Source organism: Pan paniscus, chromosome 5 (assembly GCF_029289425.2).
Source record: "Pan paniscus chromosome 5, NHGRI_mPanPan1-v2.0_pri, whole genome shotgun sequence".
Classification (NCBI taxonomy): domain Eukaryota; kingdom Metazoa; phylum Chordata; class Mammalia; order Primates; family Hominidae; genus Pan; species Pan paniscus.
Window position 1 is genome coordinate 39,154,077 of NC_073254.2, and position 13,871 is coordinate 39,167,947.

General features: G+C 40.7%; 1 protein-coding gene across 2 annotated transcripts in view; it reads left to right on the top strand.

Annotated features, from left to right (window-relative positions):
* The window catches only part of ALDH5A1 (aldehyde dehydrogenase 5 family member A1), a 42,488-nt gene that overhangs the window by 8,934 nt on the left and 19,683 nt on the right, over positions 1–13,871 (top strand). The window contains exons 4-6 of one of the 2 annotated variants that reach the window (XM_055113118.2): positions 1,238–1,354; positions 8,184–8,222; positions 11,569–11,712. In XM_055113118.2, coding sequence (XP_054969093.1) covers positions 1,238–1,354; positions 8,184–8,222; positions 11,569–11,712 — 300 coding nt within the window. 2 annotated transcript variants of the gene reach the window in all.

Genomic DNA, 13,871 nt, shown 5'->3' on the forward strand with positions numbered 1-13,871 from the left:
TGGAATGATGCATTTCTAATGCCTGCAAAAGTGGGATGAGCCGCAGGAGGACCCAGGGGCTCTTCTGACTTGGCATGGAGGCTTCTTCCTGGCATTGCCTAGCACCTCTGAAAAGATCTTCCAGTATTTATCATTTTTAAAAAGACTTAAGATATGATACATTTTTAAACTTGCCATAGTTTGGAAAAAAGTGTTATGCTTAATTGATGGTTATCATCAATAGCAAAGCATTTGTGGACCCACCAGCAGGCACTGGGCCAGGTTCTAGAGGTAAAAAGGCTAAGAAATAAGGTATCACATCTGCCTGGATGGGGCTGCAGTATATTTGTGGAACGCCCAGCTTTCCTTCTGGGTCCTGCCTTCTACTAGGTCCCATATTAACTTTTCTCCTGTATCTATCAGCTGGTCTCGAGACATCTGTGTTTTTCCTGCTCAGCATAGTTACAGACAGAATCCCCCTGATTGCCTAGACTGGCTAGGTTTGACTTGAAGGTCACTATTTACTAACTGCAACCTTGGCCAAATTACTTAAGTGCACTGTCCCCGTTTTCTTGAACTGGCAAATGAGGTTAATATCAACCTCATTGGGTTGTGATAAGGATTTAATTAATTTTAATTTTGAAGTACTTAGAAAAATACCTGATACAGAGTAAGTACTACATAATAGAGTTTTTCAAAATAAAATAAAATACTGTTATTATAGGTATATGTATAGGCATTTATAAATATGTATGTGGAAGGAATAATAAATCATCTGCCATTTTCAAAACCATTGCTAATACTTACTCCCATGGGCCTCAGGCCAAATCCAGCCCACTGCCTAGTTTGTAAATAAAGTTTTATTGGGACACAGCCACACCCATTCATACACCTACTATCTGTGGCTGTTTTCACAATACAGCTGCAGAGTTGAGTAATTGCCATAGAAACCATACATTCTACAAAGCCTAAAAAATTTACGATCTGGCCCTTCACAGAGAAAGTTGGCTGACCCCTGGTCTAACTCATTTTTTACTGTGTTAAATTCTAAAAATATTTCCTGTCTTCAAGAGCCTTTATCTCAGAGTCCCTCAAGTTGGCGGGGGGTCAGGTGTTCTGAGAGCTCACCTGTGCAGCCAAACGGGTTTGTCAGTCAGTTGTGCAATGAAATTTGTTCACTGACTTCCTCACCTGCCTTCCTTTGCACTAATGAGGTGGTCCTTCCTCTCACATACTTCCTCTGCTCTTCTAACCCCAGTGGAATTTCCCCAGTGCCATGATCACCCGGAAGGTGGGGGCCGCCCTGGCAGCCGGCTGTACTGTCGTGGTGAAGCCTGCCGAAGACACGCCCTTCTCCGCCCTGGCCCTGGCTGAGGTGAGCCGCTCTCCCTGTGTTTGTACAAAGCAGACAAAGTTCAAAAACTGATGTTTATCTGGGACAGAAAGAAGCAATTTTGGAGCCTACTTCTTTGCTTACGCCTCCTGATGCATGGTGTTGTGTATTAATCTACTGGTAATTACTTTAAGTCAGCTGTAGCTCTTTTGGGGAAAAAAATGGATGAGGGATCTTCTGACATCTGCAGGCCATATGTTTTCAGCCTACTGTAAAATGGTATCTATCCATCATCTTCATAAACTAGGCACTTAAACGTGGGTATTTCTCACATTTAGGAAACTTCTTATTTCCCATTCCCATTCCCAGTTCAATCTGCATTCCATTAGATCTTATTCTTTTGTTTGAAAACCTCAAGTGGCCTCTTGTGTCACTCACTCAGAGTAAAGTCCAGATTCCTTAGTGGCTTTCAAGGTCCTATAAGATGTCACTTCCCACCCCCCAGTATGTCTCTGACTTCGTCCATCACACTGGAACCCCTCACTCTTCATTCATCTGCTTGGACCACTCTGGCCCCTGCCGCTTTCCAGACCCCGCCAGCCTTGCCCTCCACTCAAACTTTATACTTTCCCTCTGTCTGGAGCAGTCTCCCCCAGATACCCCTATAACTTGCTTCTTCATGTCTTCACTCAAATTCCTCTCTCCCAGGGAGGCCTTCCATGGCCACCCTGTCTAAAAATCACAATTTGGCTGGGCGTGGTGGCTCACACTTGTAATCTCAGAACTATGGGAGGCCAAGGTGGGCAAATCACTTGAGGTCAGGAGTTCGAGACCAGCCTGACCAACATGCTGAAACCCTGTCTCTACTAAAAATACAAAATTAGCTGGCCGTGGTGGCGTATGCATGTAATCCCAGCTACTCAAGAGGCTGAGGCAGAATCGCTTGAACCCTGGGGGCGGAGATTGCAGTGAGCCGAGATGGTGTCACTGCACTCCAGCCTGGGCAACAGAGTGAGACCAGTCTCAAAAAAAAAAAATCACAACCTCACACTCTGATCCTCCTGATCCCCTCCTCTGCTTTGCTTTTTCCCCCAGAACACCTAAAACTACCTACCCTATCACTATTTGTAGGCCTTTTCAGTGGGCAGGGCTAGGAGATCTACATATATGTGTACACATGTGTACACACACAATAAAATGCTGCAGAAATTCCTATAGAAACTTCGAATTCAAATTCAGTCCTATAGAGTTTTTACTTAATTTATTTTATATTATATCTGCATCTCCTTCTTTCCTGGTTCCTTTTTTTTTTTTTTTTTTTTTTTTGAGACAGTCTCGCTCTGTCGCCCAGGCTGGAGTGCAGGGGCGCAATCTTGGCTCACTGCAACCTCTGCCTCCCAGGTTCAGGCAATTCTCTGCCTCAGCCTCCTGAGTAGCTGGGATTATAGATGCCCGTCACCACACCCAGCTAATTTTTGTATTTTTAGGAGAGACTGGGTTTCACCATCTTGGCCAGACTGGTCTTGAACTCCTGACCTCGTGATCCACCCGCCTCGGCCTCCCAAAGTGCTGGGATTACAGGCATGAGCCACCACGCTCGGCCTCTTTCCTGGTTTCTAAAGACTCAGGAAATGACTGAATTAATATTCTATATGTACTCATTATATAGAACAACAGCTTCTGAATATTAATTTTATTTGTTTTAAATATTAATTTTAATATCACCAATGTGCCTATTGAAAATGGTTTACTTTTTTGGTATTTTCTCTTTCCATTCTCATTTTTAGTAATAAACTTTTATTTTAGAATAGTTTTACATTTACAGAAAAATTGCATAGATGGGCTGTTTCCCACATACCCCACATTCAATTTCTCCTATTACTAGCAGCTTACATTAGTATAGTATATTTGTTACAATTAATGAATCAATAGTGATACGTTGTTATTAACTAAAGTCCATACTTTAAAATCCATTCTCAGATTTTATTAGTCTGTACCTAGCCTCCTTTTTCTGTTTCAGGATCTGGTCCAGGATATCCCATTACATTTAGTTGTCTTGTCTCCTTAATCCCTCTTGGCTATGAGCATTTGTCTGTATTTTAAAATAGTTATACTGTATCTGTGTTGCCAAAACTACAACCATTACATGCTCTACTCTCTCCAGTTTAACCCTCCTTTAGACTTAGTTGAACAAGCAGTTGTATGTTTATGCTTACCACCAGTGCTTATGTTAATGTCTCTCTGGACATTTGGTGATCCGAACCTCAGTCTGTAGTAGATTCCTTAGGAATATTTTCCCTTCTTAAATGTTGACAGTAGTCTGGGCCTATCGTGCTTATAAATCAGTTTTGCTAGGTATAAAATCCTTGGCTCACATTTTTTTTTTACTTGATTATCTTAAATGTATTCTCTATTTTCTTCTGATATAAAGCATTGCTCTTGAAAATTCAGATGGTAACCTAAGTTTCTTGCCCTTATAAGTCAACTTTTTTTTTTACCTAGATACACAAAAGTGTTTGGTTTGGTTTTTTTTCCCCTTTATCTTTAAAGACCAGTAATGTCACTAGAATATGTCTTTGTGATGATTGCTTTGAGTCCATACTCTAGGTATGCAGTGTGCTCTTTCAGTATGTAGTTTCCAGACTTTTTGTTTTATATCTCTATAAAGTTTTCAGGATTTGTTCCTCACCATTGGTTTGGTTTTACTCCCTTAGGAACTCCTGATATCCATGAGTTGAATCTTTTTTGTCACTTTCTCTTGTATCTTTTTCATCTTTTCCCTAATTTTTAAAATTATCTTTTATTTCTGGGTGTAAAATGTCTGATTTTATTTTTATTTTTTAATTTTTATTTCCATAGGTTATTGGGGAACAGGTGGTATTTGGTTACATGATTAAGTTCTTTAGTGGTGATTTGTGAGATTTTGGTGCATCCATCACCTGAGCAGTATATACTGCACACAATTTGTAGTCTTTTATCCCTTGCCCCCTTCCTACCCTTTCTCCCTGAGTCCCCAAAGTCCACTGTGTCATTCTTATGCCTTTGCTTCCTCACAGCTTAGCTCCCACTTATGAATGAGAACATATGATGTTTAGTTTTCCATTCCTGAGTTACTTAACTTAGAATAATAGTCTCCAGGCCAGGCGCGGTGGCTCACGCCTGTAATCCCAGCACTTTGAGAGGCTGAGGCAGGCAGATCACAAGCTCAAGAGATTGAGACCATCCTGGCCAGTATAGTGAAACCCCGTCTCTACTAAAAATACAAAAATTAGCTGGGCATGGTGGCACGCACCTGTAGTCCCTGCTACTTGGGAGGCTGAGGCAGGAGAATCACTTGAACTGAGAGGCAGAGGTTGCAGTGAGCCAAGATCATGCCACTGTACTCCAGCCGGGTGACAGAGCAAGACTCCATCTCAAAAAAAAAAAAAAAAAAAAAAGAATAATAGTCTCCAATCTCATCCAGCCCACTGCAAATGCCATTAATTCATTCCTTTTTATGGCTGAGTAGTATTCCATCCTATGTATAAACCACATAGGATACAGTTTATCCACTTGTTGATTGATGGGCATTTGGGTTTGTTCCATGTTTTTGCAATTGTGAATTGTGCTGCTGTAAACGTGCATGTGCAAGTATCTTTTTTGTATAATGACTTCTTTTCCTCTGGGTAGATACCCAGTAGTGGGGTTGCTGGATCAAATGGTAGTTCTACTTTTAGTTCTTTAAGGAATCTCCACACTGTTTTCCATAGTGGTTGTACTAGTTTATATTCCCACCAGCAATGTAGAAATGTTCCCTGTTCACCACATCCACACTGACATCTATTATTTTTTAGTTTTTTGACTGTGGCCAACCTTGCAGGAGTAAGGTGGTATTGCATTGTGGTTTTGATTTGCATTTCCTTGATCATTAGTGATGTTGAGCATTTTTTCATATGTTTGTGGGCCATTTGTATATCTTCTTTTGAGAATTGTCTATTCATGTCCTTAGCCCACTTTTTGATGGGATTGTTTTCTTTGTTGTTAATTTGTTTGAGTTTGTTGTAGATTCTGGATATTAGTCCTTTGTCAGATGTATAGATTGTGAAGACTTTCTCCTGCTCTGTGGGTTGTCTGTTTACTCTGCTGATGGTTCCTTTTGCCATGCAAAAGCTCTTTAGTTTATTTAAGTCCCAGCTATTTATCTTTGTTTTAGTTGCATTTGCTTTTGGGTTCTTGGTCATGAAATCCTTGCCTAGGCCAATGGCTAGACGGGTTTTTCCAATGTTATCTTCTAGAATTTTTATAGTTTCAGGTCTTAGATTTAAGTTCTTGATTCATCTTGAGTTTATTTTGTATAAGGTGAGAGATGAGGATCCAGTTTTATTTTCCCACATGTGGCTTGCCAATTATCCCAGCACCATTTGTTGAAGGAGGATTCCCTCTTTCTCTATCTTGTGGAATAGTGTCAATAAGATTGATACCAATTCTTCTTTGAATGTCTGGTAGAATTCTGCTGTGAATCTGTCTGGTCCTGAACTTTTTTTGGTTGGTAATTATTTTACTACCATTTCAGTCTGTTCGGGGTATCTCGTTCTTCCTGATTTAAGCTAGGAGGGCTGTATATTTCCAGGAATTTATCCATCTCCTCTAGGTTTTCTAGTTTATGTGTGTAAAGGTGTTCAGAGTAGCCTTGAATGATCTTTTGTACTTCTGTAGTATCAGTTGTAATATCTCCCATTTCATTTCTAATTGAGATTATTTGGATTTTCTCTCTTCTCTTCTAATGGTCTATCAATTTTATCTTTTCAAAGAACCAGCTTTTTGTATCATTTATATTTTGTATTTTTGTTTATTTCTATTTCATTTAGTTCTGCTCTGATCTTGGTTATTTCCTTTCTTCTGCTGGGTTTGGGTTTGGTTTGTTCTTGTTTCTCTAGTTCTTTGAGGTAGGACCTTAGATTATTTATTTATGCTCTTTCAGACTTTTTGATATAAGCATTTAGGGCCATGAACTTGGCTCTTGGCACCACCTTTGCTGTATCCCAGAGGTTTTGATATGTTGTATCACTGTTGTCATTCAGTTCAAATAATTTTTTAATTTCCATCTTGATTCCATTTTTGACCTAATGATCATTCAGGAGCAAGTTATTTAATTTCCATGTATTTGCATGGTTTTGAAGGTTCCTTTTGGAGTTGATTTCCAGCTTTATTCCACTGTGGTCTGAGAGAGTGCTTGATATAATTTCAATTTTCTTAAATTTATTGAGGCTCGTTTTGTGGCCTATCATATGGTCTGTCTTGGAGGAAGTTCCATGCACTAATAAATAGAATGTATATTCTGCAGCTATTGGATAGTGTTCTGTAAGTATCTGCTAAGTCCATTTGTTCCAGGGTATAGTTTAAATCTAGTGTTTGTTAACTTTCTGTCTTGATGACCTGTCTAGTGCTGTCAATGGAGTATTGAAATCCCCCATTATTATTATGTTGCTGTCTATCTCATTTCTTAGGTCTAATAGTAATCATTTTAGAAATTTGGGAGCTCCAGTGTTACATGCATATATATTTAGGATTGTGATATTTTCCTGTTGAACGAGGCCTTTTATCAATATATAATGTCCCTCTCTGTCTTTTTTAACTGCTGTTGCTTTAAAGTTTGTTTTGTCTAATATAAGAATAGCTACTCCTGCTCACTTTTGGTGTCCATTTGATTGGAATGCCTTTTTCCACCCCTTTACCTTAAGTTTCTGTGAGTCCTTATGTATTAGGTGGGTCTCTTAAAGGCAACAGAAAGTTGGTCGGTGAACTCTCATCCATTCTGCAATTCTGTATCTTTTAAGTGGAGTATTTAAGGCATTTACATTCAATGTTTGCATTGAGATGTGAGGTACCATTCCAGTCATCATGCTATTTGTTGCCTGAATACTTTTGGGTTTTGTTTTGTTTTGTTTTTTAATTGTATTTTTGTTTTATAGGTCCTGTGAGATTTATGCTTTAAAGAGGTTCTGTTTTGATGTGTTTCCAGGATTTGTTTCAAGATTTGGAGCTCCTTTTATCAGTTCTTGTAGTGTTGGTTTGGTAGTGGCGAATTCTCTCAGCATGTGTTTGTCTGAAAAAGACTGTATCTTTTCTTCATAAATGCAGCTTAGTTTCTCTGGATACAAAATTCTTGGCTGATAATTGCTTTGTTTGAGGAGGCTGAAGATAGGGCCCCAGTCCCTTCTAGTTTGTAGGGTTTCTGCTGAGAAATCTGCTGCTAATCTGATAGGTTTTCCTTTATAGGTTACCTGGTGCTTTTGCCTCACAGCCCTTAAGACTCTTTCCTTCGTCTTAACTTCAGGTAACCTGATGACAGCGTGCCTAGGGGATGATCTTTTTGTGATGAATTTCCCAGGTGTTCTTTGTGCTTCTTGTATTTGGATGTCTAGGTCTCCAGCAAGGCTGGAGAAGTTTTCCTCGATTATTCCCCCAAATATGTTTTCCAAACTTTTAGAATTCTCTTCTTCCTCAGGAACACGTATTATTCTTAGGTTTGGTTGTTTAACATAATCCCAGACTTCTTGGAAGCTTTGTTCATATTTTCTTATGCTTTTTTCTTTGTCTTTGTTGATTGGGTTAATTTGAAAACCTTGTCTTTGAGCTTTGACGTTCTTTCTTCTGCTTGTTCAATTCTATTGCTGAGACTTTCCAGAACATTTTGCATTTCTATAAGTGCACCCATTGTTTCCTGGAGTTTTGATTGTTTTTTATTTATGCTATCTATTTCATTGAAAACTTCTCCCCTTATTTCTTGTATCTTTTTTTTTTTTTTTTTTGACTTCCTTAAATTGGGCTTCGCCTTTCTTTGTTGCCTCCCTGATTAGCTTAATAAATAACTATCTGAATTCTTTTTCAGGTAAATCAGGGATTTCTTCTTGATTTGGATCCATTGTTGGTGAGCTAATGTGATTTTTGGGGGGTGTTAAAGAATCTTGTTTTTTCATATTACCAGAGTTGGCTTTCTGGTTTCTTCTTATTGGGGTAGGCTCTGTCAGAGGGAAGGTCTAGGGCTGAAGGCTGTTGTTCAGATTCTTTTGTCCCACGGGGTGTTCCCTTGATGTAGTAGCTCCCCCTTTTCCTAGGGATGTGGCTTCCTGAGAGCCGAGCTGTAGTGATTGTTATCTGTCTTCTGGATCTAGCCACCCAGCAAGTCTACCAGGCTCCAGGCTGCTACTGAGGGTTGTCTGCACAGAGTCCTGTGATGTGAACCATCTGTGGGTCTCTCAGCCGTAGATACCAGCACAGTATTTGAGGTGTCTCCCAGGTCCTGCAGGAGCAATCTGCTTCCTTCACAGGATCTGTATGCTCTCCCAGTTTTCCTGATTTATTCCTGCAGTCATTCTGGAGCAAAAGTTCACAATGCGAGCCTCCAAATGCTGTTTTGTCCATCCGAGTGGGAGCTGCAATCTAGTCCTGCTTCCCGTCCACCATGATCTCTAAAATCATCTTTCTTTTCACCTTCGATTTTTCTTAAGGTTATGTGTTGTGTTTGTTCATGCTTGTGTTCCTTCTAATTTGGTTTTCATTTCTGAAATGATTTACTTCTTTCTTCTGATTCTTTCCTATATTCCTTCACCTCATTTCCAAAGTTTTCTAGCCTCAGTTCATGTTGGTTGTTCTTTTGTGTCTTGATGTAATTTTCTTGTCATCTTTTACCTTGTTTTGAAATTGTAAGTTACAGTTTGGGTCTGGTTTTTAATGTTGTTTGTTTTGTTTTGTTTTGTTTTGTTTTTGAGACAGTTTCACTCTTGTTGCCCAGGCTGGAGTGAAATGACATACAGTCTTGGCTCACTGCAATCTCCGCCTCCCTGGCTCAAGCGATTCTCCTTCCTCAGCCCTCCAAGTAGCTGGAATTACAGGAACACACCATCATGCCCGTCTATTTTTTGCATTTTTAGTAGAGACGGGGTTTTGCCATGTTGGCCAGGCTGGTCTGGAACTCCTCACCTCAAGTGATCCACCCACCTTGGCCTCCCAAAATGCTGGGATTACAGGTGTGAGCCACCGCACCTGGCCCAGTTTGGGTCTGTTTTGTGGGCATGTCTTTCTGGTATGCTTTTGTTGTCTATAGGGATATTATTCTACTTCTTATTATTTTTTCTATTTTTTTCTTTTTTTTCTTGAGACAGAGTCTCACTCTGTCACCCAGGCTGGAGTGCTGTGTTGCTATCACGGCTCACTGCAGCCTCGACCTCCCAGGCTCAAGCGTTTCTCCTGCCTCAGCCTCCCAAGTAGCTGGGACTACAGGTGTGCACCACCATACCCAGCTAATTTTGTTTTTTATTTTTTCGTAGAGATAGGGTCTCACTATGTTGCGTAGCCTGGTATAGAACTTCTGGGCTCAAGCAGTCCTCCCACATCAGCCTCCCAAAGTGCTGGGGTTACAAGCATGAGCCACCACACCCAGCCTCTTTTCTTTTAACAACTTTTTATGGGATTTGACCTCAGTGTTTTTGTCAGAATTTTATTTGTATGTGAAGTTAGTTTTCTGAACTTTTGGAAGAAGGCCCAGTTAGGAATATAGCTTCTTTTCCTTCACAGTGTACCTTTTGCTTCCTTGTGTATCGTGTTCAAAGATAAGGTAGCTTGCTTCCTGGCTCGCTCCATCCCCTTCCCCTGTTTTTATCAGGGCCTCCTCATCTTTCATCACACGGCTCCCAGGGGCTGGACTCTCCATGCCCTTCATTCCTTATTGCAGCATCCCATGTACTCACCTACTACTGATATTGCAGCATCCCATGTACTCACCTACTATTGACATTGCAGCATCCCATGTACTCACCTACTATTGATAGGGCAAGGCCCTCCCACTTACAGCTGCTGTTCTCAGAGGAACAGCTGTGGACTATTTGGGGTTCTCTGTTATTGAGTACACCACACGGCCCATTGCTGCCCCCTGCTTCCTCTCACACAGGTGTTGATATGACGGTCAGGTCTTGTCAACACAGGCGGTATATTCTTACCCACTTGTAATTTGTGGTTTGTGGAGATACCTTGTTGTAAATGTTTATTGTAATTGTCTTGTGAATGTCTCTGAGATTTGGGGTTTGCTGTCTAATTGCTGTTTTCATGAGGATATTGAGGGAGATTCACAAACTCATCTTCCCAGAATCTCCAGTCAGATTTATGTAATAAGCTAATTGTTAATGGAATCCAGAAATTAAAATAATTCAGGATATGTCTTATCCAAAGGGAATCTCTATGGAAAGAGCATGAGTGTCCAGATCAGGTAGCTGTGGGTTTGCACGCGGGTTCTGTTACTAGCTGTGGCCTTGGCTGGATTCTTCTCTGCTATGCCTCCCTTTCTTCATCATCCCCCTGGGAAATCACCTATGGAAAGGCTGTGCACTGCTGCCCTGCACCTAGTAGGTGCTCATTAAATGCCCCTTTTCACTTTCCCACCCTTGATTCTACAGGTGAATCAAGTAACTTTTTTCTTGGCATCTCCTTTGATTTTTCTCAGGACAGAAATTCAAGTTTTTTTATTTACTTCTTTATTTGTTTGAACAGACCGTGGCATTGAAATTTATACTCTGGCCAGGCACGGTGGCTCACAACTGTAATCCAAACACTTTCGGAGGCTGAGGTGGGCGGATCACTTGAGGTCAGGAGTTCAAGACCAGCCTGGCTAACATGGTGAAAACTGTCTCTACTAAAACTACAAAAATTAGCCAGGCACGCACCTGTAATCCCAGCTACTCGGAAGGCTTAGGCAGGAGAATCACTTGAATCCGGGAGACGGAGGTTGCAATGAGTGGAGATTATGCCAATGCACTCCAGCCTGGGTGACAGAGCAAGACTGTCTTAAAAAAAAAAAATAAATAAATAAATAAACTTATACTCTAAGAATTTTGTTTGTTTGTTTTTTTGAGACAGGGTCTTGTTCTGTTCCCCAGGCTGGAGTGCAGTGGCGCAACCTTGGCTCACTGCAACTCCACCTCCTGGGCTCAAGTGATCCTCTCAACTCTGCCTCCCAAAGTGCTGAGATTACAGGCATGAGCCACCATGTCTGGTAGAAATTTTATTGTAATGATCTTTAACAACCCATTAATATTAACATGACTTTACCACTAATAAGAATTATATTTAAACTTCAAATATATTCTTAGTCTGTCCCCAGTGTCAGCTTAATTTTTCTTCCATTACTTTTTGGATTAAATATCTATTTATTTCTCTTTTCTTTTTTTTTTTTTTTTCAGTTTGGTAAATTGTTGCCACATGTTTGCTGTTTCTCTTTATAGCTTGCAAGCCAGGCTGGGATTCCTTCAGGCGTATACAATGTTATTCCCTGTTCTCGAAAGAATGCCAAGGAAGTAGGGGAGGCAATTTGTACTGATCCTCTGGTGTCCAAAATTTCCTTTACTGGTTCAACAACTACAGGAAAGGTATGTGACTCAAGTTTCAAAGAAAACAAATGTCTGTCTAATATTTTATCTTGATAGGTTATAAAAATACTATTTCATCCTGATCACCAATTTTGGAAAGATTTCCAGCAGAGTGTTAAAAGCTCTGTCGCAGGCCAAGCACGGCGGCTCATGCCTGTAATTCCAGCACTTTGGGATGCTGAGGTGGGCAGATCACATGAGGCCAGGAGTTCGAGACCAGCCTGGCCAACATGATGAAACCCCCTCACAGAAAATACAACAATTAACCAGGCATGGTGGTGCACACCCGTAATCCCACGTACTCAGGTGACTGAGGCACGAGAATCACTTGAACCCGGGAGGCGAAGGTTGCAGTGAGCCGAGATTGTGCCACTGCACTCCAGACTGGGTGACAGAGCAAGACTCTGTTTCAAAAAAAAGGTCTGTTGGTTGAATAAAGTAATATCTGACCATCCTCTGGGGATATTTTGGACAGTTCTTTATGGCACGACATAGGTTCCTGCTTGACAAAACCAAAGAAATGGGGGCAGCGAGGGTCCCATTATTTTTCCATTATTTGTTGTATGTGAAGTGGGTGAAAGTTCTCCACTGTATTTTTTTCAATTCTGGAATGCATGTTTCTTTCAATAATCTAGAGTTAGAGATTCCAGAAACACACAATTAATGTTGAAATGGATGTTTTTGAATTGAACAAAAATTGTGTTTAGTCTAAAAGTACTTAGAGAAATGGAAAGGTCTTTTTCTTTGAGTTTTTTTTCCCTTAAATGATGAAATGTTCTTTGCTAAAAACTTAATGTGTATGCCTGTAAGTAGATGTTTATTTATCCTTTTAAATGTCCAAAAGAGGGCTGAGCGCGGTGGCTCACACCTGTAATCCCAACACTTTGGGAGGCCGAGGCAGGCGGATCACAAGGTCAGGAAATCAAGACCACCCTGGCTAACACGGTGAAACCCCAACTCTACTAAAAATACAAAAAATTAGCTGGGTGTGGTGGCTGGCGCCTGTAGTCCCACCTACTTAGGAGGCTGAGGCAGGAGAATGGTGTGAACCCGGGAGGCGGAGCTTGCAGTGAGGTGAGCCGAGATCATACCACTGCACTCCAGCCTGGGCAACAGAGCGAGACTCTGTCTCAAAAAAAAAAAAAAAAAAAAAAGTAAAAATTAAAAAAAATAAATAATAAAAAAATGTCCAAAAGAGAAAAAATCAAGGTCGAACAAAATTTTTGTATATGGTGTTTCTCTTCAGATGGTGTGCTTTTTTCTACTAGTTTATATCTAGATATACACATATATGTATCTATACTCATAGTGTTCATGTCCATAAACACATAACAGATAAAAAATAATATAAATCTGCCCAGGCGTTGTGGCTCACACCTGTAATCCTCACACTTTGAGAGGCCAAGGCAGGAGGATCACTTGAGCCCAACCTAGACAACATGGTGAAACCCTGTCTCTACAAAAAAAAAAATTAGCTGGGCTTAGTGGCACACACATGTAGTCCCAGCTACTTGGGAGGGTGAGGTGAGAGGATCACCTGAGCCTGGGAGGTTGAGGCTGCAGTGAGTTGTGATCATGTCACTGCACTCTAGCCTGGGCAATAGGAGTGAGACCCTGCCTCAAAAAATAATAAAAATAAAAAAGTCTAATTTCAAAGATTTTGTGCATCTATGGTCATTTTAGAAACCATGAGAAGCAGGAGGGAATAATTTAACTTTTTTTTTGAGACAGTTGCCCTGTTGCCCAGGCTGGAGTGCAGTGGCGTGATCTTGGCTAACTGTAACCTCTGCTTCCTGGGTTCAAGTGATTCTCGTGCCTCAGATTCTTGAGTAGCTAGGATTACAGGCATGTGCCACTACGCCTGGCTAATTTTTGTATTTTCTGTAGAGATGGGGTTTTGCCATGTTGGCCTGGCTGATCCAGAACTCCTGGCCTCAAGTGATCCTCCCTCCTTGGCCTCCCAAAGTGCTGGGATTATAGGTGTGAGCCAGCATGCCCAGCTGGAATAATGTACTTTTAATGTCTCCCAACCATAATCACTTTTGTCATGCTATAAACTCATACTTAGGGAGTAGTGCTTTGGAATCCTACCATTCATTCATAATAGAAATAGGAATTTTTAGATCCATAAACTGCTATGCCCCTGATCAGTGGGTCTT